Raw genomic sequence first — 26,973 nt, forward strand, 5'->3', positions numbered from 1 at the left:
CTTGTCATTTTTTCCACACACCTGTTTTTAACTACATTATATGTTATGTTAACTTTGTCGTCTTTGGTAATCTCTTTAGTATTGTACAACCTCGATCCAAAGTGGTGATGTCACGTGACATTAGTCTTGTTCACAGAAGACTCTTTTAGTGATAAACGTCTGGAACTAACGAGACTAACTCTGACATACACAAACAAGATGGCGACTGAGAAACTTTTCCTAGCCGAGTCGTCAAATTCCAGTGACTATATGAACAGTTCCTGCTTGATGTTCCCCAGTAATCCTGAGCATTGTGTAAGAACCTTATGGTTTGTTAAAAGTAAAACAGTATTTTTTTTTTTTAATGTTAAATTTATGACATTTTGCTGTTTTTATTTTTGCCTATGACTTGACGTTGACGCGATGCCGATGGGGATGCTATTTGAATATTTCATGATTTCGCAATAATAGTAAGGACCTAAATTGGCAGTATGACTCATAACTGATAAACATGATAAGTCAGATGGCAAAAACCTTTTCTGATGTTATTTCGAAATCATCAACAGTACAAACCAGTGCACTTTTCAGTGGTGAGTGGGTCTCTAACCCAGTGACAGTGTAGTGTTCGAAATAAGCAGTTGTCAGACTTGTCTGTCCTAACAATAGGGATCGCGGACACTTTTTAAATATAACAAGAATGATATTGATTGGGTAGGACTTTCCTTTGGCACGGTCACGTATAAAGAACATTATAAATACTTATCATAAATAGAGTTAGGGTTAGTGACAGTGACAGTGCCAAAGGAAAGGCCTTCCATTGATTGTTTGTTATACTGAAGAAATACCTTTAAAAGAATAACAAAAATTAACAAACCAAAAAAAAACTATTGGCCCTGACCCCCAAAATTGAAAAATAAAATACCCAAAAAGTTTGGCACACTCAAAATTTTAGGAATGTATTCATTATTTTCAAATAAAATACCTTCAATACCACTAATATACCCATCCACCCCAAAAAGGGTTCAACATAAGAAAATGGTCTCTTTTTTTTTTTTTTGCATAAGCATATATCGTACAACATGTGGAATGTAATGAAACTCATTTGTGCATTACATCATTGTCATGTGCTACATGTAGTAATCAGTAACTCCTCATTCGTTACCCACATTATCACAGCATTCAATTGTACAGAGTAAAGAGCATCAGTCGGCCATGCCACCCAATAGCCGATATGTATTTTTGTGCTGGGATGTCGTTAAACAAACATTCAATCAGTCGGCCATGGAAAAAGTGATAATACAGGTCAATGGTCAATATGTAAGAGGACAAAATGTGTACCATTAATGTTGTATCTCTGTCAACTTGTGTGGGTGTGTGTTATATGAGAGATAGAGAGGAAAAGAAGGACAGAGCAAGAGAGATAATTAGAGAATGCTTCATTGTTGGTTGTATGGCTTATTAGCTAGCCTGTCTTTGATTTTTGTTAAAATAAGTTAGTGGCATTAAAAAACAAAATTACATCACCCATGCTGTGTTATTGAGACAATTATATACATATTTAGTGCTGTCATTGTCAAAGGTGTGCAAACAGTGATTGAATTGGTGAAACGAAAAGTTGTAGAATACATGTAGTTAGGATTTTTTAAAAGTTTTTTTTTATGCCAAAGTTGATATTTTTACCTGGGTACCATTTTAATAGATTACAGCCAGTGCTCCACAACTGGTGTAACAAAGGCTGTGGTGTGTACTATCCTGCCTGTGGGATGGTGCATATAAAAGATCCCTTGCTGCTAATCAAAAATAGTAGCCCATGAAGTGGTGACAGTGGGTTTCCTCTTAACAATATCTGTGTGGTTCTTAGCCATATAACCGTAAATAAAATGTGTCGAGTGCGTCGTTAAATAAAACATTTCCTTCTTTCCACTTTAATAGTTGATATTTTGACTTGACATTTTGTCCTACATCAACATATGTGTCAGGGCCACAATAAATGTATTCATAGTAACAAATCATTGAAAATGTAAACGAATATCTGCCATCTTGGATTGTAGTAAACACACAAACAGGAAGATGTTGTTAACGGGTGATCACAGTTATACAATAAATCAAAACATCTAAATTTGTCATGTACTGCAAGAATAATAAATTAAATATAATTACCTCACAAAAATAAATACTTGTAATAACGACAACAACACTATTTTTCAATAATTAAATGCAGTATCGTTACTTTTTCACTTTGCCAAGTGCTGGTATTTTTCCAATATTAAACCATAAATGTTTTATAGACGTTAACTAACATGTGCTTTTCAAACCTTGCATTCGGCAATGATGTAACGGATGTGAGTGGCGCTACCAGTCTTCCGGTGCGGTCTCTACTAACAAGTGAAAATCTTCTCAGACAAGCAAAATGTACCTAAATGGTTGTCCAGTGGACAAGTAGAAATTTTTATTGCAGTTTAACTTTGAGCAATCTAAAATACTGTCCTTGTACTTGAATAAAATAAAACATTTATTTGGACACGTGAAAATATTGCTGGACAAGTTGATTTTTTGATGTACTTGTCTGGTGGACAAATTAAAAATTCTTCTTATTTCTATCACTGTGACTGACGGTCACCCTCTTATGACATTTTTCTGTTGATGTTGGTCATCACTTAATTTTTGCATTTACCATAGTTTGACACCCAATAACCAAATGTAGGTTTTGTGTTGGCGTGCCATTAGTTCACCAAGGTAAACATCTATGGTCCGTTTTTTTATATTTTGACGTCTGTTGGACAACCTTTATTTACAAGTCTAATCGACAAAAACAAGCGTGCAAATTCTACTCAGTTTTCAAGTGGAGTCAATAAAATCATGGAATTAATTATTTTGTGGCGAAATATGAGATGTACCAACAAATATAAACACTTACTGTATAAGGAAAACCTTCTAGTTATGTTTTACATATAGACAGACAGTTTGTCTAAATAGATATCCTGCATTATCCAATTTTCAGTTACGAACAAAATCTCAAAAATTCCCACCGGCCATTTTAAGCAAATTTAAAATGTGATTGAAAACTGTTAGCAGAATAGAATTATATTTACAATTATTCGTCTCCGGTTCACAAGTTTCTTCCACAATGGAATATTTAAAGGAATATCACATTTAATAATAATAAATAATTAATTAATAATATAAAAAAAGAAAGAAATAGTTTTAATAAATAATAATAAATTAATTCATAAATAATATTAAATTTCTGAATAATAATAATAAATTACAGAATAATATTAGTAATAAATAAATAACCTAATGTTTCCTCCATATATCTTATATATATATATATATATATATATATATATATATATATATATATATATATATATAGATAGAGCTATCACATGCAAAAACCTACAACTTATAGCATGACGTCAGAAACCAAGTAAACGTGGATCAAAGTTTGACGTCACATGTAAACGCGGAAGTAAAAGTTGACATGCTGTTCTCAGTCGGAGATTGCCGAAACGATAAAATTAAAGTGTTTTTATTGCTCAAATAAAATATAACTTTGTTTGTATCAAATATACAAATGAATACTGGTATGGGACACCATAATCTCGATTGAGATTCAAAACTTCTACTGGCGTCGTTTGAATCTCGACGGCGAGTAAATAAATCAGCACTGGACATTTTACAGGACGGATTCTGACACTAATATCGAACGTTCGTAAAAATCCAAACACCTGTTGTCGGCAAATATATGTTCCTCCAACATGATATTTTTTTTTACATACCTGACAATGTCAAGATTAGTAAATTTCCAAGCTTTTAATCCTTCTGACGTTCAAAGTGACTCCTTTTTTTTTTAAATGGCTGAATATCATCCTAAAGTCTGTTCGAAAGATTGTTATTATTATTGTGTACATTCCACCTTTATTGGCGGTCCCTTTTTTCTAGTGAAATTGTATATTTAGACGTGTTACGTATATAAACGACATGAACAATATTTTTATTCACATTTCACACTCAATGCATCTAAATTATGGGGAAACGAAAAATTAATGATCGGAATGAAAGTGGTGCCAAAGTACCATTTTTTCTAGTGAAATTGTATATTTAGACGTGTTACGTATATAAACGACATGAACAATATTTTTATTCACATTTCACACTCAATGCGTCTAAATTATGGGGAAACGAAAAATTAATGATCGGAATGAAAGTGGTGCCAAAGTACCAAAGTTATCATCGTTTGGGTTTGTTGGGTCCTGTCCAAATTTAGCTTCATCATCCAAAGAAAATGTAGACACCCCAGTGATTGAAACACCAAATATAAAAATTAATAAGCCTACTGAAAACAGAAAGTTTCAACAAAGCTGGACATTTGGCAGAACATCAGTAAATTGATGTGGGTTTTTTTGTCATTAAATATATACCCGGTACACAAAAATTGTTGTTCTGACTTCATCTGTGCATTCCACTATTAGATAGTGACTGAAAGAACCTGTAATGCAGAACGTACAATTAAGAATATGTATATCTTAATTATTATACATTAATACTTGACATACATTTTTTTTTTTTGGTCAAAATGTCAAAATATATTTGACGAAAACATTTTTAAATTGGCGAAAGAATTTAACGATTGGCGAACCCAAATTGGAACCCAGGGCTAGCCCTGCATACACATACATATACATATTTTAAAAATTTACATAGATGTACATGTATGTACTATTTATCTGTTTAAAGTATAGTGATCCTCTCCTGTCTTCGGAATCCGGAATCTGAAGTATGGTCTACACAATTGTTGGTGCATCATCGGTTACGATGTAACAGAACAATGTATTGATGTATGGTCGTGGTCGTACTTTGTGATCACCTTTCACTGATTGGCCTCAGGGTGTGAACATTGTCAGTGTACACTGACTGGGCACCACATTTTGGTGGAGTGTGATCATCTCAAGCTGACGAGAAATGATCTATTTGGCAAAAGAAATGTTTTGGAATCTTTTAAATTCCATCCAGAATTAATTGTAAAGTTTTTAAAACACTTTGACTTCTATACAAAGTTTTAAAATATACTTACCTCGATTTTATATATTGTATTATTACCATCCACCCACCCTACCCCCACCCCCACCCCACCCTGCGTGTGCTGTAACCTCACCGTGGTGCAGGGGTATAACATTCTCTTTGAGAATGGCCAATACAGCACAAAATTGAAATTTTGAGTAAAAGTCAGTAATAGTATCTATCTGTGATATTTGTGTTTTTGCACAGTTCTTTGCACTGTGTTTTTGTTTAAATCTTGGATTTTTGTGTTGATGTTGATCATCACTTTGTTTGCATTACCATAGTTTGACACCCAATAGCCGATGTATTTTTCGTGCTGGGGTGTCGTTAAACATTTATTCATTCATTCATTTACACACGCACACACACTTATATACAGATATACACTAGAGAGAGGGAGGGGTGGGGGAGGGAAAGACCGAGATCAAGCAGTTGATTGTTTCTTGTTGTTTTCTCATTTAGGAATTAATGTATGAAAATAAAGTACTTGCAGCAATAGAAATAAGCAGAATGTTTCATTTGTCCACTGGACAAGTACATCGAGAAATCTACTTGTCCAGCAATATTTTCACTTGTCCAAATAAATGTTTTGTTTTGTTCAAGTACAAGGACTGTATTTTAGATTGCTCAAAGTTAAACTGCATTGAGCATTTTCACTTGTTCATTGGACAACCATTGAGGAACGTTTTGCTTGTCCTGACCCCCTACCACCCACCCGCCCCTCTACCACCCACCCGCCCCCATTCATCAAGATAAACGTTTCGGTCTGTTATTTTTTTTTATTGTGATGTTTATCCGTTGAACTACCATGTGCACTTTCGATTTAACAAAATCGAGCATGTGATTTCTTCTCTCTTTTTTAAAATAATTTACAAATATTTTAACAAATTTAAAATGAAAATATTTACTAAAATACCTTTGCTAACCTTTCCAGGAGTGGTTGTTTGAAGTTGATATTTTGACTATTATTTTTAACCAGACACATATAGACTGGGAAATTGAATATGTGGAATAAAAAAACTTCCATTTCATTGACAAAAACGACAACTTTGAGGACTCCCATGTTGAGCACGAGGAAAACACCAAACGTGTGTAGGGGATTGTACATGTGGGGAGGGTGTATTGTGTTTTTAGAGGGTTGTGTTATGCAGTAGAAATGTCCTACTGTAGCAAATAATAGACTTGGAACCTAATTTATGAAAAGTGTTATTGAACATAAACCTATTGAACATAAACCTCTTAAATATCTATGTGGTAATTTATCTGGTCAACCAGGGGAGGGGGAGGTGGCACGCTGTAGGCCACTAGAGGGCACTATTCCATTGGCCAACCGCTGCAATTAAGAAAACGTCCACAGCAAAGAACAAGTAGTGGAACAAAAATTCTAATGTAGTAAACAGGAAAAAAAATGGCTGTAGAGAATGAAAAATTCCACAGTATTGCCGATTGCTGAGGGCAATTGCAGAGGTTGTTGGCACTGTATCAGAAAATCAGTTACCCAGTAGTATATCCATGCAAGTTTGACAATTCTGTCACAAAATGCATAATCATGTCTTGTTTATGTTGTTATCTGCCTCACTAAGCCCTGGGTTAGGGCAGCTACTACATGAAGCTACAGGGATTTTTTTTTGCCATGTTCCCATGTCTGATGGGATTGAGAAAATTTTCATGAATAAAGCATACCGTACTTGGGATATCATTTCAGGCCAGTGAATGATGCAGTACACCACTGTTATTAATTTATTAGAACAGACATAATAAGAATATATATATAGAGGATTCATCATGAGTATTTTTTAATATGGAAAATATCAACCACGTCTATGTTAATCGGTATTTGTCGAGGCTCTGCCGAAACAAATGCCGATTAACTAGACGAGGTTGATATTTTACATATTAAAAAACACGAGTAGCGAATTCTATTTATCCTATAACACTTCTAAAATAACATTCTAATTAATTTTTTAGTAAATCACAGTACTAAAGTCGCCACCATCGATAATATGACGTCATCACGATTAGCACAGATTAGTTTGACGTCACACATTTTAAACAAATCTTTGAAAACATTACGCTCAGGTACACGGGGCTTGTAAGCAAATGACCCATCCACAGCAACACATTACCTAGAGACCTATTAAATTTGCATACTGTTATTAAACGGGTTAATAAAGTAAATTATCACATGGGTTTATGACATGGATATCATGGGTAAGTTATAGGATAAATATATTTATCATATAATATATCTTAGATTTTCAGTGCAATCAAAGTATGTCATATTTTTCAGATCATATACTTTAAGAATTTGATAACTTTGCAGATTAGATGTAAATTAATCACGGTCACAGCACTAGGTTTAATGATATTTAAGCAAACATACTAGGGTGACACTCCATAATAGAAGTATTCATTCATAGTCATCGAACATTCAATAGCAACTTTACATTGAAAGCTGTCCAGCATTCAGAAAACAAAAAACGTTAAACACAAGTTTATTAATATGTACGGATATCCAAAATGACGTCATTCACATTTGACGTCATTTTCACTGAAAGGGAAAAAAACAACCACATATACTTATGTCATTTGAATATCGCATAATGGCTGACTAGAATTAAAGTTGTGAATACTGTTTACAGAAACACTTTGTATTAAGCTTAAGAATATATGATAAAGAGATTATTGCCCTTGTGTGTTTCGGTAGGTATCGTCAGTATCATGTGAGCACTGTCAGTGTACTCTGACGGTACGCCACATTTTGGTGGAGTGTCCACATCTCAAAGAAACTAGAAAAGGTATTTTTGGTCAGAGAAATGTGATGGAATCATTTCGATTCCATCCAGAATTTGTTTTACAATTTTTACGTGATACTGACTTTTATTCTAAATTTTAATTTTCTATATCTGTGATATTTGTATTTTTGCACAGTTCTTTACACTGTGTTTTTATTTAGCTGTTGAATTTTTATATTGATGATGTTCATCACTTACTGTTTGCATTTACCATAGTTTGACGCCCAATAGCCGCTGTATTTTTCATGCTGGGGTGTCATTAAACATTCATTCATTCATCAGTATCATATATTAGGAGTAAAAACAATGTATTATGCTCACCAGAGTCTCACATAATACAATTTTTATTCCTAATATATGATATTGATGACCACAAAAACATTCTGGTAATAAATATATTGATATATATTGGGAATTTTCACAGCCACTTTGTTTTGGGAAGGGGCCTATGTTGGCACCCACAGAATGCCAGGATAAATCCATGAGTTAGTACATGTACTTTTGTTTTTCTCTTCTTCAGGATGTCATCAACATAGTACGGAACATCTCTGCAGCATTGTCACTGATCGCATGGTAAGAGAGTAGTTCTGAAATAACTGTCGGTACATCACTACATTTCAAACTACAATCAAAACGTTAAATGTATTTGTTGTGTCACATAGTGTGATAGCTTTTTACTCAATTTAACTTGTTTTACTCTTGATTTTTTCCTTAATCTCCATAATCTTTTCCCTGGGAGTGTGTTGATATACATTGATCTGCATTTAAATGGGATCTGTCAATAAGAATGTTTAAAAAAAAAATACACACAAAAAACACACATTATTTAAATGTGTGCTATAGTAACTACATGTACACATTAAGCTAGTGTATAGACAACAAAACAACAACATCAGGGGTTGAATCTTAATTGCAGATAGGCATGGATAGTACTGACTGCAGTTTAATAATGCAATACAGTCACTAAGGCAAGACAGGTATGCATAGTACTGACTGCAGTTTAATAATGCAATACAGTCACTAAGGCAAGACAGGTATGCATAGTACTGACTGCAGTTTAATAATGCAATACAGTCACTAAGGCAAGACAGAGAAAGGTATGCATAGTACTGACTGCAGTTTAATAATGCAATACAGTCACTAAGGCAAGACAGGTATGGATAGTACTGACTGCAGTTTAATAACGCAATACAGTCACTAAGGCAAGACAGGCATGGATAGTACTGACTGCAGTTTAATAATGCAATACAGTCGCTAAGGTAAGACAATCCTTTCCTTCAAAAAAAAGAGGGCCATGAAAGCAACTGACGGCAATTAATTCACCCTTGTGCCTTGGAATTAATTCACCCTCGTTCCTTGGAATTTATTGGATGCGGGGGTGGGACATAGCCCAGTGGTAAAGCTCTCACCTCATTCGTCGTTGGTCTAGGATCAAGTCCAGGGAACATTTAGTTTTCAAAATCTTGATTAGCGATATTTCTTGTCAATTGAAAAGTGATTAGCAACTACTGTTTAGTGTTTTGAAATTGTGTAGTGATCTTTGAAATTTGTGTAGTGAATCATGTCACGATACTGAACAAAATGCTCCCTGGGGGCCCATCGGGCTATGTGTTGTTCCAGCCAGTGCTCCACAACTGGTATATCAAAGGTGTTGTATTGATATCCTGTCTGTGGGATGGTGCATATAAAAGATCCCTTGCTACCAATGGAAAAATATATCAGGTTTCCTCTCTAAGACTATGTCAATATTACCAAATGTCTGACATCCAGTAGCCAATGATTAATAAATTAATGTGCTCTAGTGGTGTCATTAAACAATACAAACTTTAACTTAATTTGACAACTACCAACATGTATGTAGCCTATTGAAACTTTGTTTTACAGTGTGTTAATGCTGGGAATCATTTGGCTCTTCAAGAAGTATGTCGTCTTTGCTCAGGTATGTGTTTTTTATTTCACATTGTACAAGCTAAGCCCAGTGGTAAAGTGTCTGCTTGATACACAGTCGGTCTAGGATCGATTCCCATCGGTGGACCCATTGGCCTATTTCACATTCCAGCCAGTGCTCCCCAACTGGCGTAACAAAGACTGTGGTATGTACTGTCCTATCTGTGTCATGGTGCATATAAAAGATCCCTTGCTGCTAATCGAAAAGAGTAGCCCATAAAGTGGCGACGGCGGGTTTCCTCTCTCAGTATCTGTGTGGTCCTTAACCACATGTCTGACACCATATAACCGCATGGCTGTTAACTGTCCATCGTGAGACGGATTTCCGTCGTCAGAGAAATTGTGGAAATTATTTTTTCAGTCAGGTTTTTTTTTTTTTTTTTTATATAATAAATGAGAATCACTTCGGCCGTTTTCGGTTTCCGTAATGTCAACCCGATCGCTTCGGACGTTTTCTTTGCCCCACTGACCCCCTTTAGGGACCCATCCCAGGGTATAAACTACTATACATTTTGGGGCTGGTGAACGGCCCCATTCCCCTAACGTAAATTCCCAATCCAATATCAAACTTTCCCCCAATTAGACCCTTCAACCCAACAGTTTCCCAATAAAGATTCCCAAAGTTGCTCTTATCGTGGACTCATAATTTTTTTTACAAATTTAGCTAATTGTATATTGTTTTTAAAAAAGACATCGAAAAAGTTTCGTTTTGGTTTTCCGATCGATTATGAACACGTGACGAACAACTCTGACCTGGATATGCAAATTAGGTGTATCCTGTTTTGATACAGTCTGCTGTATCGTAGTTTTTAGGGATATAATATATTTTTGGTAGAAGAATATAACTTTTTGTTTTAATCCATCCATTTGCGTTAACACATATTTGGGATCTATCGCAACACGTCCAACCCTAGTGGTATATGGACACGTTAAATTGTTATCTATCTATCCAATCCGCTATTTATGGATGTAGAAAGTAAAAGTATTGACTTATGTGCATCCTGCACTACCATTTGCTGTGCTATTTTAAGCAGACGATCTTATTTTGTAAAAAGGTGTGTACATATGTTTCGTACTTTTTTTCTCCAGATATTTTTTTTTTTTTTTTTTTTTTTTAATTAAAATCATGTTTGGTACGGTTTTTGTAATTAAACCCCCTAAAAAAAAAACGTTACTACAGTAGTTGTAAATTAAGTGAAAAAAAACCCCTAATTTAAATGTGCTACTCACTCCCTTTGAAGTAATGGCCATACCCGATGTCACACCATGTGACGAACAGCACATGCGAGTTTGAACACTGTTACAATGTAATAGTTCTGCTGGGAGATTATTAGATTGCATATTATAGATATTGAGACTTAATAAAAATTGATCCGGTGAAAAATTAACATTTACCGACCAGCGGTATGTTACTTCTTTATTATTTACGATTGAATAATGGGGTCATTCGAGAACTACTCAACGTGCACTAAGGAGAGTAGGAATTATGGGATGTGTGACAAAACGTAATTGGGGGGGGGGTTATTGTGCAACGTAATGTTAATTAATAAAGTATGCAACCAGTCATTGCCGTTTTATTTTAACATATATGTATTACTAAAGACCCCAAAGTAAAATATGACATGGTCACAAAACGTTACACAAGCGAGAGGGGTATTAAAACTGCAAGATGTTGCATGGACACAAAGATCAACAAAGGACTATTCAACGTTAGCGTAATGCAGTATCAGACATTGGCTTTTACCCCAATTTTTAACGACCATAATGAATTTGCAATAAGACTACGGCGACCCAATGTATTAGCTGACGGTCAAGCCTAAATAAATAATATCAAGTAATAATGCAAACTTTAAAAAAAATGTCCGTAGCTTGTGAAAGAACACCCCAGCAAATGTCAGCCTAATAGGACTATTTTTATTAATATAGGTTCACTGCTGGACCCATCAAATTAATGTTTTTGTCCAATAAAAAAAAAATAACAGGGTTTGGGTTGGGAGAAATACATGTTTAAAGTGGACTACAATTGTCATATAAAACACAACCATTTTGAATGGTGATATAATCATGGCACTGACATCCGCCATCTAAACCCCCAACCAGGGCAATGCCCTGTACCTTGAAATTTCAGTCACAACATTTTACTTTTGTTAACAGCCATGTAACTGTAATTAAATGTATTGAGTGTGTCGTTAAATAAAACATTTCTTTCTTTCTTCTTTGTATAAGCTATACACACAGTAGTTATTAGTCCTCTACTCGTCCAACCAGGTTGCCCATTACAGGGTGTATACTACCAAATCAAATCCCATAGACGACAATAGTAACGTATGTGGCTAAAACTCCTACATGCAGCATATCAATCGACATAAACACCACGGATATAAATACTACCACCCCTCACCCTTAAAGTAAATCAGTTGAGCTAACGGGTAGTGTCTATGACTACATGTACCCTAGTTCTGCACAAAATTGGAGTAATTCTTTTGCAAGTACCCCATACATGTTTCAAGCACAAGGCTACTTGACTGGTACTGGATGAAACAAAATTGCATACATTTTTCACATTTATCACCAATCACAGGACTTGTGGTGTTCACTTCTCTTTCAAAAGTTGCGTGCACCACGAACTTTGACCCAGCCGGAAGTTATTTCGTTTAGTACTACCTGAAACCTGCCTAAACCAGACCCTGAACAAACCAGAATCCTGTCAACATTTTAAAATGCAACCCTCTAAAACACCTGATCCTGTCTAAATAAGATAAATTATTAGGTCCTCGGCGTGATACGGTGTACACGGGTTTCGCTGTAGCTGAAGTTTAAAATGAACTGATGTGTCAATAAATATTCCTCTCCTTTCATTCTTTAGTCTTCCATTGACACCCAGTTCAGGGTTCAGTATCAGGGGCAGGACGTAGCCCAGTGGTAACACACTCGCTTGATGCGCAGTTAATCTAGAATCCATTGGGCTATTTCTCGTTCCAGCCAGTGACCCACAACTGGTATATCTACGGCTGTGGTAAGTGTTATCCTGTCTGTGGAATGGTGCATATACCGGGTTCGCATGCATGCTGGAAAATCCTGGAAAGTGATTTTTTAATATTTCACCTTTGAAAGTGCTTATAATTTATAAAGGATAAAATAAGTCCCGGAAAATGAACCGAAATAGTGATTAAAAATTCTGTAATTGAATTGTATGAACCCTTGTATAAAACATCCCTTATAATACATGTCGTAAGACATTAAATAATAGTAGCTAGTCAATTTTCAAATGATTATCATCTGTTGTTAATCAAAAATAAAGTGTTCTTAACAGTACATGCACAAAGTAATGTAGTAGTAGTCTAGCCAAAATGTAACATTGTGTATTTCGACATTTTGTTATTTTATTTTATTTATTTTTCCTTTTTATTGCCAGCCCCTTGTTTACAATTAGAACAACACATGCCAAGGGTAAAACATGGGTTGTGTACATAAAAATAATAAAACAACATAAATAATACTTTAGGGTACTGGCTTGCAAACCCCACCCCCACCCCCTCTCCATCCCCGCGCCCCTCTCTCTCTCTCTCTCTCTCACACTCACACTCACACTCTCTCACTCTCTCACTCTCACTACATATCTAATCAATGTAGCTATCCATTTATCTTTCTCTCACGCAAAAAAACGGCCTCGGTGGCGTCGTGGTAGGCCATCGGTCTACAGGCTGGTAGGTACTGGGTTCGGATCCCAGTCGAGGCATGGGATTTTTAATCCAGATACCGACTCCAAACCCTGAGTGAGTGCTCCGCAAGGCTCAATGGGTAGGTGTAAACCACTTGCACCGACCAGTGATCCATAACTGGTTCAACAAAGGCCATGGTTTGTGCTATCCTGCCTGTGGGAAGCGCAAATAAAAGATTCCTTGCTGCTAATCGGAAGAGTAGCCCATATAGTGGCGACAGCGGGTTTCCTCTCAAAATCTATGTGGTACTTAACCATATGTCTGACCCCATATAACCGTAAATAAAATGTGTTGAGTGTGTTGTTAAATAAAACATTTCTTTCTTTCTTTCTCACGCAAAAAAAACAACACACTTTCATCCTTTTCCATTCTATGAACGACGTACATAAATATTTAAAATACGCACATGATATATATATATATATATATATATATATATATATACTCTTCAAAAAAAGAAACGCAAAAGGGTACAAATGGGTTATAACTCCGATTTTATGTTTCCTACCGGTTCATGCTTTGTGAATATAAGGTCATTGCATGTCCCAAACACATTCCCACGGTTACATTCGATAAAACGCAGCTACTGTACAATAAAGTTCCAAAATGTGAATATTCGCAAAAACGCAGCCACGTGCAAACCATGTCACCACTGCACGTGCGTTGTCTGCACGTGCAACATGAACACCGACAGTATAAAAGTGCAGGGTGTTCGCTTGCCTGGCCTCTGTATCTGGCCGACAGTTGACAATCCAGGACATGCCACGTCTCAGTGAACCGCAGAGAAACAATGCCATCGGCCGACTAGACGCAGGCGAATCCAGAACGGCCGTTGCCAGGGCATTCCATGTGTCCCCAAGCACCATCTCCAGACTGTGGGACCATTACCAGCAACATGGATCAACACGTGACCTCCCTAGATCCGGTCGACCACGGGTCACTACCCCCGGGCAGGACCGCTACATCCGGGTACGCCACCTTCGGGAACGATTGACTACTGCCAACTCCACAGCCGCAGCAATACCAGGTTTGCGCAGGATATCCGACCAGACCATACGGAACCGCCTACGTGAGGTAGGAATTCGTGCCAGACGTCCAGTTCGAGGTGTCGTCTTAACACCACAACACCGTCGACTCCGACTGCAGTGGTGCCAGATTCATCGACAATGGCCTCAACTGCGATGGAGACAGGTGTGGTTCAGTGACGAGTCCCGATTTCTGCTCCGACGTCATGATGGAAGATGTCGCGTGTATAGGCGTCGTGGTGAACGTTATGCGGCAAACTGCGTGCAGGAAGTGGACAGATTTGGCGGGGGTAGTGTCATGGTGTGGGCAGCCATCTCACACACTGGCAGAACTGACCTGGTCCACGTGCAGGGCAACCTGAATGCACAGGGCTACATTGACCAGATCCTCCGGCCACACATCGTTCCAGTTATGGCCAACGCCAACGCAGTGTTCCAACATGACAACGCCAGGCCTCACACAGCACGTCTCACAACGGCTTTCCTACAGAACAACAACATTAATGTCCTTCCTTGGCCATCGATATCACCGGATTTGAACCCAATTGAGCATCTATGGGACGAGTTGGACAGACGCCTCCGACAGTGACAACCACAGCCCCAGACCCTGCCCGAGCTGGCAGCAGCCTTGCAGGCCGAGTGGGCCACCATCCCCCGGGACGTCATCCGTACTCTGGTTGCTTCAATGGGCAGGCGGTGCCAGGCAGTTGTCAACACACGCAGAGGCCACACCCGGTATTGACTCCAGATGACCTTGACCTTGGTGGGGTGTCCTATCACTTACTCACAATGGACTAGAGTGAATTGTGAACAATCCTGCAACATTTGGTAATTATCGGACTCACCATTCAATAATTAAATCAATTCTCCAAATGTTACGACAATGTGGTTTTGCGTTTCTTCTTTTGAAGAGTATATATATACACACACACACACACACACATACACACACACATACACATGTATGCATCTACATTATTAATGCGTGGACCGCTGGGAACAAGACGATGCACAAGGAAAGTTACAAAAATTAGGTCTGTTCATTTCGACATTTATTAATGGTACACCTACACCACTAATGTGTACATGTACACAGTCATGTAGTAGTAGTCTAGCCAGAATGTAACATTGTGTATTTCGACATTTATTACTGGTACACCTACACCACTAATGTGTACATGTACACAGTCATGTAGTAGTAGTCTAGCCAGAATGTAACATTGTGTATTTCGACATTTATTAATGGTACACCTACACCACTAATGTGTACATGTACACAGTCATGTAGTAGTAGTATAGCCAGAATGTAACATTGTGTATTTCGACATTTATTAATGGTACACCTACACCACTAATGTGTACATGTACACAGTCATGTAGTAGTAGTCTAGCCAGAATGTAACATTGTGTATTTCGACATTTATTAATGGTACAGCTACACCACTAATGTGTACATGTACACAGTCATGTAGTAGTAGTCTAGCCAGAATGTAACATTGTGTATTTCGACATTTATTAATGGTACACCTACACCACTAATGTGTACATGTACACAGTCATGTAGTAGTAGTCTAGACAGAATGTAACATTGTGTATTTCGACATTTATTAATGGTACACCTACACCACTAATGTGTACATGTACACAGTCATGTAGTAGTAGTCTAGACAGAATGTAACATTGTGTATTTCGACATTTATTAATGGTACACCTACACCACTAATGTGTACATGTACACAGTCATGTAGTAGTAGTCTAGCCAGAATGTAACATTGTGTATTTCGACATTTATTAATGGTACACCTACACCACTAATGTGTACATGTACACAGTCATGTAGTAGTAGTCTAGCCAGAATGTAACATTGTGTATTTCGACATTTATTACTGGTACAGCTACACCACTAATGTGTACATGTACACAGTCATGTAGTAGTAGTCTAGCCAGAATGTAACATTGTGTATTTCGACATTTATTAATGGTACACCTACACCACTAATGTGTACATGTACACAGTCATGTAGTAGTAGTCTAGACAGAATGTAACATTGTGTATTTCGACATTTATTACTGGTACAGCTACACCACTAATGTGTACATGTACACAGTCATGTAGTAGCAGTCTAGACAGAATGTAACATTGTGTATTTCGACATTTATTAATGGTACACCTACACCACTAATGTGTACATGTACACAGTCATGTAGTAGTAGTCTAGCCAGAATGTAACATTGTGTATTTCGACATTTATTACTGGTACACCTACACCACTAATGTGTACATGTACACAGTCATGTAGTAGTAGTCTAGCCAGAATGTAACATTGTGTATTTCGACATTTATTAATGGTACACCTACACCACTAATGTGTACATGTACACAGTCATGTAGTAGTAGTCTAGCCAGAATGTAACATTGTGTATTTCGACATTTATTACTGGTACACCTACACCACTAATGTGTACATGTACACAGTCATGTAGTAGTAGTCTAGCCAGAATGTAACATTGTGTATTTCGACATTTATTACTGGTACACCTACACCACTAATGTGTACATGTACACAGTCATGTAGTAGTAGTCTAGACAGAATGTAACATTGTGTATTTCGACATTTATTACTGGTACAGCTACACCACTAATGTGTACATGTACACAGTCATGTAGTAGTAGTCTAGCCAGAATGTAACATTGTGTATTTCGACATTTATTACTGGTACAGCTACACCACTAATGTGTACATGTACACAGTCATGTAGTAGCAGTCTAGACAGAATGTAACATTGTGTATTTCGACATTTATTAATGGTACACCTACACCACTAATGTGTACATGTACACAGTCATGTAGTAGTAGTCTAGCCAGAATGTAACATTGTGTATTTCGACATTTATTAATGGTACTCCTACACCACTAATGTGTACATGTACACAGTCATGTAGTAGTAGTCTAGCCAGAATGTAACATTGTGTATTTCGACATTTATTAATGGTACTCCTACACCACTAATGTGTACATGTATTTCCTATTTTTCAGAGGCTGATTACCTACCTTACAGTGGCTGCCTTCTTGGAGAGTTTAGCCTACCTTGCCGTATGCTTTTACTTCATCGATTTATTGTTATACAGTGAAATCCCTCTAAACCGGACACCCTTAGGGACCAAGTAAAATGTCTAGTTTTAAGAGGTATCCGGTTTAGAGAGGTTAAGTTCTGTTCTATTAGTATTATGTTTTAAAATGACCCTGAAAAATGTCCGGTTTTGGGGGAGTTCTGATTGTGAGAAGTTTCACGGCACATACATGAATCAGCTTTCTAAGCATTGTATCTTTTGACAGGCAGTTTTGATTAGAACTGTTTGAAAAGCATTCATGTTGTATGCTTGAAACTTTTTCCACAAATGTGGAATATACCCATATGATATCATTTCAAGTTAAAACGCAAAACGTTGTTAGCCTGTTTTAAATACTTTCTAACTTATTAATCAGCAAAGAAGGATACAGTTTTGGAGGTTCCACTCGATATTTCCTAGTGCTTGATGGTGGATATGGTAAGCTATACAGATGTATGTGATTTATTTTCCAGAGTGGTAATATGGTTGATGGTGGATATTGTATGTTAAACAAAAGTGTTTTATTTTTCAGAGTGGTAACGTGGTAGACGGTGGATGGTGTAATTTCCAGGCAGGATGGCTCACATTCTCAGGTATTTTGGAATCAGGGGCCTAATTCACAAAGATCTCTTAGGCTCTGCTAGACAACAAAGCATCCTCTTTGCAAGTCTTTTAGCATTGCACTGTGATATCGCAAAGTTGCGAGAGTTTAGTGAATTAGGTCCCTAGGCCAGTAGTGTTAGTAAGGTAGGGTAGACAGAGTTGTTGCCCCTTGAGAACAAGACTAATTTGTCTGCTGTTGGCCATAGCACTACGTGTATGTAGATAGATTATGGGTTGGTGCCAGTACTGGAGTGTTAATTTTCTCGCTATGGTCGACGACAATCACCATGGCTAGTGATATTTAGTGGTACCCAATACACAATTTTGTTGCATTTTGATGATGGTTTGAGTTTTTTTGGCTGTTTTTTGTTTCTCATGATGAGGTATCATTTGAATTTCAGGATGGAGCGTGTTATTGTGGACCCTGTGTTTGACCTTTAACCTGTACATGAATGTCATCAAAGAGATCGATACACGCAAATATGAATGGTGAGCTGAAATGTTCTGTTTATAGTCCTATATTGTTACTTCATTACCGCAGAACCTGATGGTATTTAAAAATCTCACAGTAGTCGTGGCACAACATTTCATGCTAACCAGTTTTTTTGTTCGTTGGGGTAGGACGTAGCCCAGTGGTACAGCACTTGCTCAATGCACGGTCGATGTGGGATCGATCCCATCAGTGGGCCCATTGGGCTATTTCTCGTTCCAGCCAGTGCACCATGACTGGTATATCAAATGCCGTGGTATATACTACCCTGTTTGTGGGATGGTGCATATAAAAGATCCCTTGCTGCTCATCAAAAAGAGTAGCCCATAAAGTGGCGACAGCGGGTTTCCTCTCTCAATATTTTTGTGGTCCTTAACCATATGTCTGACGCCATATAATCGTAAATAAAATATGTTGACAATGAGTGCGGCGTTAAATAAAACATTTCTTTCTGTTCGTTTGTCAGTTATCCTACTGTAAATTAATGCCAACTGCAGAAGATAACTCATTTCAATGGAAGTTTGATGTATTTGTTTAGGTTACACAAATATAATTCTCGTAACAGAATAATTGGTTGCCTAGGTAACAGTCACATAAACCTAGTTACCTAAAGGTTTGTGATTGCAGTAATTATACAACTTACAAAATATATAATATGTGGACATGGTTAATGTGTTTTTCATTACAGTGGGTGCAGTAAAAAAAAAAAAAAAAAAAAAAAAAAAAAAAATGTTTTTGTGTTTATGATTTACAGATGTCCATTGCATTTTAAACATGTTGCATTATTAGTTGACAAAAAAAGCAATATAATATTGTTTCAGTGGAAATAATCATATGTCTGGTTTAAGTGGGAACACGTTTACGGTTGAAATTTATATCTTTTAAAGGCAACCACTGTTTATGCACATGTTCTATTTCAGGGGTGGGACATAGCCCAGTACCTACCAGCCTGTAGACCGATGGCCTACCACGACGCCACCGAGGCCGGTATATCTGTTAGAGGCAACCACTGTTTATGCACATGTTCTATTTCAGGGGTGGGACATAGCCCAGTAGTAAAGCACTCGCTTGATGCACAATCAGTTTGGGATCGATCCCCGCCAAGCTGTTTTAGCACAAGGTTGTCATAGGCGCAGGTGTCGGCCGGTGAATAGTTATTGGGCTATTTCTCATTCCAGACAGTGCACCATGGTATATCAAAGACCGTGGTACATTTATGTGCTATCCTGTCTCTGGGATGGTGCATAGAAAAGATCCCTTGCTGCTGATGGAAAACTGTAGCAGATTTCCTCTCTAAGACTGTACTTCTATGTAAAATTTCATATGTTTGACATCCAATAACCGATGATTAATATATCAATGTGCTCCAGTGGTGTTGTTAAACAAAACAAATTTTTACCTGTTCTGTTTCAGGGTTTATTTACTGTTGTGCTGGCTGATATCGTTTGTTATATCGTGTATTCCATATATCTGGGACAAGTATGGGCCTGCTGGTGCCTTTTGGTAAGTACTATAAGACTCCATTACATGTGGGATAGAAAAAGTACACCCAAGGTGGTGGAAATTTCAACCTGGAACGAGGCTTGCCGAGTCCCAAGGTCGAACTTTTCACCACCAAGGGTGTACTTTTTCTATCCCACATTACCGCATATGATGGAGTATTTTTCTCTCATTCATTCGGTAAATAAACTGTTATTTTACACGAACAGACATAGATGGCTGAACAAATAACTTTTTCATTTGACCATTTTATCCAGGGCTGCTACAATTTTTATAAAATCCACAAGCCATGGGAGCAATGATTTAAAAAATTTACTAGCCATGCTTAAAATTCACTAGCCCAACTTTTATTTAAGTTAATACAATTTTACTAAATAACAGTAATAATCAGATATGTCACCTAAAGAGGGGGGCAGGATATTCATATTTACAAAATAGACTTAACTGCAACATTTGACAATTTTATTCACTGGCCGTCGGGCACGGCAATAGTAGTTATTTACTAGCCCAACATTGAACATCACTAGCCATGGGAGTGGGGCTACCATAATCTAGAAGCACTGTTTTTATCATAAATAAAGTACACTATCATTTGCCGTGCTTGTTTAATGTGTTAAATAAAATTTAACATTACAAATTAAAAAGAGAGATTTTATAATGAAGGTTTTAATAACAAAATATTAATTTAAAACTCTATAATGACCTCATGTCACCATCTCACATTAATATGATGTCATATATTACCAATGGCACCATGTTAAATGCAAGCGTGTGATATCCCAAGTGGGATAGAAAGTTTCGACATAGCTTTCTTTCATGGGATAACTCTATCCCATATACCTCAGGATGAGGGAAAACATAATCTCAGAGAACTTTTTCCCTCTACACTGTCAACAATTGTAGATTGGTTTCCTGCCTTGTTCTTTAAACTTATGGATTCCGAATAGCGAGCATAGCAAGCATGGCGATATAGCATAAACCAGTCTAGCAATCGGTCTTCCGAACAGCCCCGATGTTTGCCAGTTGGGTACGGCCGTGAACTTTTCTTTACTGAGCCATCACTGATAACATTCCTATTTTGGGACCGGCCTCGGTGGCGTCGTGGCAGGCCATCGGTCTACAGGCTGGTAGTACTGGGTTCGGATCCCAGTCGAGGCATGGGATTTTTAATCCAGATACCGACTCCAAACCCTGAGTGAGTGCTCCGCAAGGCTCAATGGGTAGGTGTAAACCACTTGCACCGACCAGTGATCCATAACTGGTTCAACAAAGGCCATGGTTTGTGCTATCCTGCCTGTGGGAAGTGCAAATAAAAGATCCCTTGCTGCCTGTCGTAAAAAGAGTAGCCTATGTGTCGACAGCGGGTTTCCTCTAAAAACAGTTGGAATAACCATATGTTTGACGTCCAATAGCCGATGATAAGGTAAAAAATCAATGTGCTCTAGTGGTGTCGTTAAATAAAACAAACAAACAAAAAATCATATTTTGGGAGGTGGGATTCCTATTTTTAAAGGCCTGGATTCCTATGGTACTCCCAACTAGGTTTGGCATCTCTGCAATCTTACTACAAACTAGATCTCACTGTCACTCTGCCTTAGAAGTTTTCATTTGTGTATCTGATTAATACCAATGTTATCTGTTTGTGCAGCGTTCAGGATGTAGCTCAGTGGCAGAGCATGTACGTGAGATATGATGAATCATGGAATGGATCGCCATCTAGGTGGTGGATCCGTTCAACTGAATGTTTTTTTCTTGTTCCAACTAGTGCACCACAACTGGTCAAAGGCTGTGGTATGTGCGTTTCTGTCTGTGGGAAAGTGCATATAAAAGATCTGTTGCTGCATTAGGAAAAATGTATTGGGTTTCCCCTGATGACTACGAGTCAGAATAACCATATGTTTGACATCCAATAGTCTAGTGGTGTTGTTAAACAGAACAAACTTCTTCTCATGACTACATGTCAGAATTACCAAATGTTTGCCATCCAATAGCCGATGATTAATTAATCAATGTGCTCTAGTGGTGTCGTTAAACTCAATCTGTGCCCTATAGCTGACATATTTAGGAAGGTGTAATGTGCTGTCCTATCTATGGGAAATTGTTTATAAAAGACACCTTGCTACATTATAGTCCCCTATCGGTCCAAAGGGAAGGCACTCTAGCTTTCATCACCATCTGTCTGTCTGTCCGACTGTCCCGCATATCAAGTTTTCTTTGGATTTGCCTCATGTCGGGGTTGGTGTGTCTTGCACAGATCTTAAACATGATGTTAACTAATATATCTTTTTACCTTGATTGGAACGGTGCGGTTGCAAACAAGCTTCATTCTGTCACACCAGTCCTGGGGGAGTGGCAGTCTTCCTATAGGCAGTGCAGGAAACACGAAATGTCTTGTTTCATGCTCGCATCGGTCATATATACTTGACCCATTCATTTATTCTGAAGAAGGATCGTCTACCGCAGTTTGAACACTGTCAGTGTGCTCTGACAGTTCACCTCATTTTGGTGGAGTGTAATCTTTTTGAACCGACACAGAAAGATATATTTGGAAGACAAAATGTGATGGAATCATTTCCAGTTATATTCATTTCGATTCCACCCTCAACATATTTTGAAATTCTTACATGTTGACTTTCACTTAAAATTTTCACATACAATGTCATGTACATGTGATATTTCTACTTTTCGCAATTTTTTACACTATATTGATAATCAGTTTTACCATTGTTTCATACCCAAAAGCCAATATATTTTTGGGCTGGAGTGTGTTAAACCCTCATTCATTCATTCATTCAGTTATTCATTCAGTCCCACATATCGTTTTCAGGATTTGTTTTTGACAGTGCCTCAAGCTATAGAGCTGGATGTTGTACTGTTTTGATTTCTTGGTTATTTACTCATATTTGACAGAGTTATGACCCCTGAACTAGGAAAAATGAAAACAATTTGTTTTCCTCACAATGCCTCAAGATATTAAGCTGACATATCGTGTATAGCTTTATTATATTCTGCTACAGAACAGGTTCGACTTTCATGATAATATACCAAATTGTCACAGAGTTACGGTTCTTGAACGTAAAATGTGCTGGTCATATACTATAAGAGTCATCCATTGTAATACCGGGCTAATTCTTGTTTCAGCCAGTGCACCATGACTGTATATCAAAGGCTGTGGTATGTGCTATCCTGTCTGGCATGGTGCATATAAAAGATCCCTTGCTACTAATAAAAAAAGGTAGCAGTTTTTCTTTCTAAGACTATATGTAAAAATGACCAAATGTTTGACATCCAGTAGCCGACGATTAATAAATCAATTTATTACCCATATTGGCAGAGAAAAGTGACGAAAGAAAAATTATCTTTCCCTAGGGAAAGAAAAAATCCCATTTCTTGCACTATATATGTTTTTACGTCATAAACAGAGCTTCACTGTAGGCGGTTAATTGTGTGTAAGAATAGTTTCCATGGTGGAAGTCACGTCATAAACATTGCTTCACTGTAGGCGGTTAATTGTGTGTAAGAATAGTTTCCATGATGGAAGTCACGTCATAAACATTGCTTCACTGTAGGCGGTTAATTGTGTGTAAGAATAGTTTCCATGATGGAAGTCACGTCATAAACATTGCTTCACTGTAGGCGGTTAATTGTGTGTAAGAATAGTTTCCATGATGGAAGTCACGTCATAAACATTGCTTCACTGTAGGCGGTTAATTGTGTGTAAGAATAGTTTCCATGATGGAAGTCATGTCAACAACTAACTGACGTCATGAGCGATACGTACATCACAGCTATGATGCAACGTTGCCTCTTGTTCTCAGCTTGTAAATTTGTTTTCAACAACATTATCGTTTGAAAATCTTCTATAAAATGATAGATATTGAAAATGGTTAATAAATAGAATACCCAACTCTCTACTCGGCAATACTGTTTATCTTGTACAAGCCAAATACTCTGGAGGGACAACATCATTTCACTCATGTAAGATAAATGGTATTGCCTCGTAGCTCGTTGAGTATTCTCTAAACAAAACAAACTTTAATTTTTAACCATTGTAATACCTGGTAAACTGTAGGTTTTTTTTCTCCTTTTCAGCTGGATTGTAGAAGACTGGGGCTGGAGGTTTGGAATGTAAGAATTATCTTATTTTTTCCCATCCCTAGCCATGCACGACAGGTGTATTTCATGACGTCAGCCCATGCGGAATAAATCGGTCTTGCATGACCACGTGACTTCTATTGTTTGAGCTGATAGTAACGTTGGGTGACATCATGTAAACAGCAAAATAACGCAAGAAATGTTTTTTATATTTCATAAAAACAAGGAAACCTGCTGTCATAACGAAATTATACTATCATCTTCGGTTTATACTTTTAGAATAAACCATTTTTGGGTACGATCTTTACAATGGTTATGATTATTTTATTGTAAGGAAAAAAAAGAAAAAAAAGAATGTTTTTCACGTTTTCCCAAAATGCTTGTTTTTCATCTACTGGATGGGAGAAAAATAATCCTCCATTATGTATCCATGTGGGACAGGGCTATTCCACACTCGGGTACATAATATGGTGTCAGGGACTCGGAAAGCCTCGTCCCTGACAACAAATTATGTACCCTCAGGTGGAATAGCCCTGTCCCACATGGACACATATGAAGGATTCTTTTAATCTGAAGCAGTGTTTCTCAGTGGTAGAGCACCTGCGTTGGTTGTGATGGCTTGTTAGACTTATTGTCGTAGGAGTAGAAATTAAAAAAAACATTTACACTTGTCTGGGGGACTAGTAGCCTAGAAAAGTCAGGGACTAGTAGCCTAGAAAAGTCAGGGTTAAAAATTAAGAAATATTTCCACTGGTCTGGGGAACTAGTAGCCTAGAAAAATTACTAGTCCGCAAGAAAAATTGTTAATCCTCCTAACATTGGGACATCCTGAGAAGATGAAATCGAACTTTGCGTAAACCAGTTATGGGTTACGCAAAAACCAATTCAGATAACCCATTTCGTTTTTAGGTAACCCATCATGAACTTGTAAATGATGTCATAAATTAACATGCACGAGCGAAAAATGGGTTACGCAAACTATACTTAGTACAAAAAATTTTTCCATATTTTTTTTCACAGTGCCTTGAGATATTGAGTTGATATTTTGTGTATACATGTAGCTTTGTCGTGTATTGTTACAGATCATGTTCAACATTCATGGTGTTTAGGAGATAAGAAAATTTGTTGTGTCTGGTAGGGGACATGTATTGCTTTATCAGTAGTCTCAGAATGCTTGTTTTGTTTTTCAGATGGTATCTACCGCTGGTGATGTTTATTATTCTACTCATTGTCAGCTACGGGCGTATAGTGTACGTGCTGCGAAAGAAGGTAAACATCTTTACAAATCTTGGATAATAGAATTTAAAGCGACGGACCCTAGTTTTTAAATCCTACAACATGTTTTTCACTTTTAGAGCCGTTTACGATAACCGATTTGAGACTTTCCCTACATTTTATTGTGTCAGTTAACCGTTGCCCTACATCAGAGGTATTTCTGGTCATCCTGGTGTTTCTAATACCACAAAATGCATGTTTAATATTTTCAAAATGCACATACCTCTGGGTAGTAATGGTTATAGAGATGAGCTTTAGTCTATTTCATTTAGGGTATTTTCTCATTTCAACGTCGCAGACTCAGTTCACTCTGTTGTTACTTTCGCCAAGTATGTATCAGGTTTGCAGATTCACCAGACTTATAGTAAGTTTGCGTAAAAAGGGAACCGATGAATTGGCATATAACTCTATAATCTCTGTAATGTAAAACCATTTCAGAATTGCTCTAGATAACATATTCTTACGTTCAAGCCAGTCCGGTAGTTGGTATTTCCGACACCTGTAACGGGGCGGGACGTAGCCCAGTGGTCAAGCATTCACTTGTTGTGTAGTCAGTCTTGGATTGTAGTAGACTAGTCAGCCCATTGGGCTATTTCTTGTTCCAGCCAGTGCACCACAACTGGTATATTACCAAAGGCTGTGGTATGTGTTATCTTGTCTATGGGATGGTGCATATAAAAGATCCCTTGGTGCTAATCACAAAGAGTAGCCCATGAAGTGACGACAGTGGGTTTCCTCTCTCAATATCTCTGTGGTCCTTAACCATACGTCTGATGCCATATAACCGTAAATAAAATGTGTTGAGTGCGTCGTTAAGTAAAACATTTCCTTCCTTTAACACCTGTACATGTGTGTGCATGTTCAGCGTGACTGTGACAGCAGATTCTTTTAGATTTTCTTTTATCTCTTGCAGGCTTCTTCTTGGGAAGGAACGTACAATCCTGACACAGAGAGAAGTCATGTGAGTTTTTAAAATCGGCAAACTCTTCAGGAAACTCTTGGAGACATTGTGGGGAATTCTTGTGTGATTTCCATTTTTTGCTAGCTTTTTTTTTGGTCCACCAAAGGGATTTGATCTTATTCCCCAAGTACGTCGGACAAAATTCTCTAATGACTGGTGGGTGGGAGTAAAGTGTCCGATTGATGCACAGTCGGTCTAGGATCAATCCCCGTTGGTGTGCCCATTGGGCTATTTCTCGTTCTAGACTTACATTACAGCTGGTTTATCAAAGGCCATGGTATGTGCTATCCTGTCTGTGGGAACATAAAAGATCCCTTGCTGCTAGTGGAAAAATGTAGTGGCTTTCCTCTGTAAGACTATATGTCAAAATTACCAAATGTTTGACATCCAGTAGCCGATGATTAG

The 26,973-nt window shown here is 37.5% G+C and overlaps 1 protein-coding gene across 3 annotated transcripts in view; it reads left to right on the forward strand.

Annotated features, from left to right (window-relative positions):
* LOC121375575 (cyclic AMP receptor-like protein A) overlaps positions 1-26,973 on the forward strand; it is a 58,136-nt gene continuing 31,163 nt past the window's right edge. For all 3 annotated transcript variants that reach the window (XM_041503096.1, XM_041503105.1, XM_041503113.1), the window contains exons 1-10: positions 1-294; positions 8,359-8,411; positions 9,723-9,777; positions 17,571-17,627; positions 18,177-18,237; positions 18,649-18,736; positions 20,151-20,240; positions 24,330-24,365; positions 25,523-25,601; positions 26,521-26,568. In XM_041503096.1, coding sequence (XP_041359030.1) covers positions 199-294; positions 8,359-8,411; positions 9,723-9,777; positions 17,571-17,627; positions 18,177-18,237; positions 18,649-18,736; positions 20,151-20,240; positions 24,330-24,365; positions 25,523-25,601; positions 26,521-26,568 — 663 coding nt within the window. In that variant the 5' untranslated portion in view covers positions 1-198. The remainder of the gene's footprint in view (positions 295-8,358; positions 8,412-9,722; positions 9,778-17,570; positions 17,628-18,176; positions 18,238-18,648; positions 18,737-20,150; positions 20,241-24,329; positions 24,366-25,522; positions 25,602-26,520; positions 26,569-26,973) is intronic.

This window comes from Gigantopelta aegis, chromosome 1 (assembly GCF_016097555.1).
Source record: "Gigantopelta aegis isolate Gae_Host chromosome 1, Gae_host_genome, whole genome shotgun sequence".
NCBI classification, from domain to species: domain Eukaryota; kingdom Metazoa; phylum Mollusca; class Gastropoda; order Neomphalida; family Peltospiridae; genus Gigantopelta; species Gigantopelta aegis.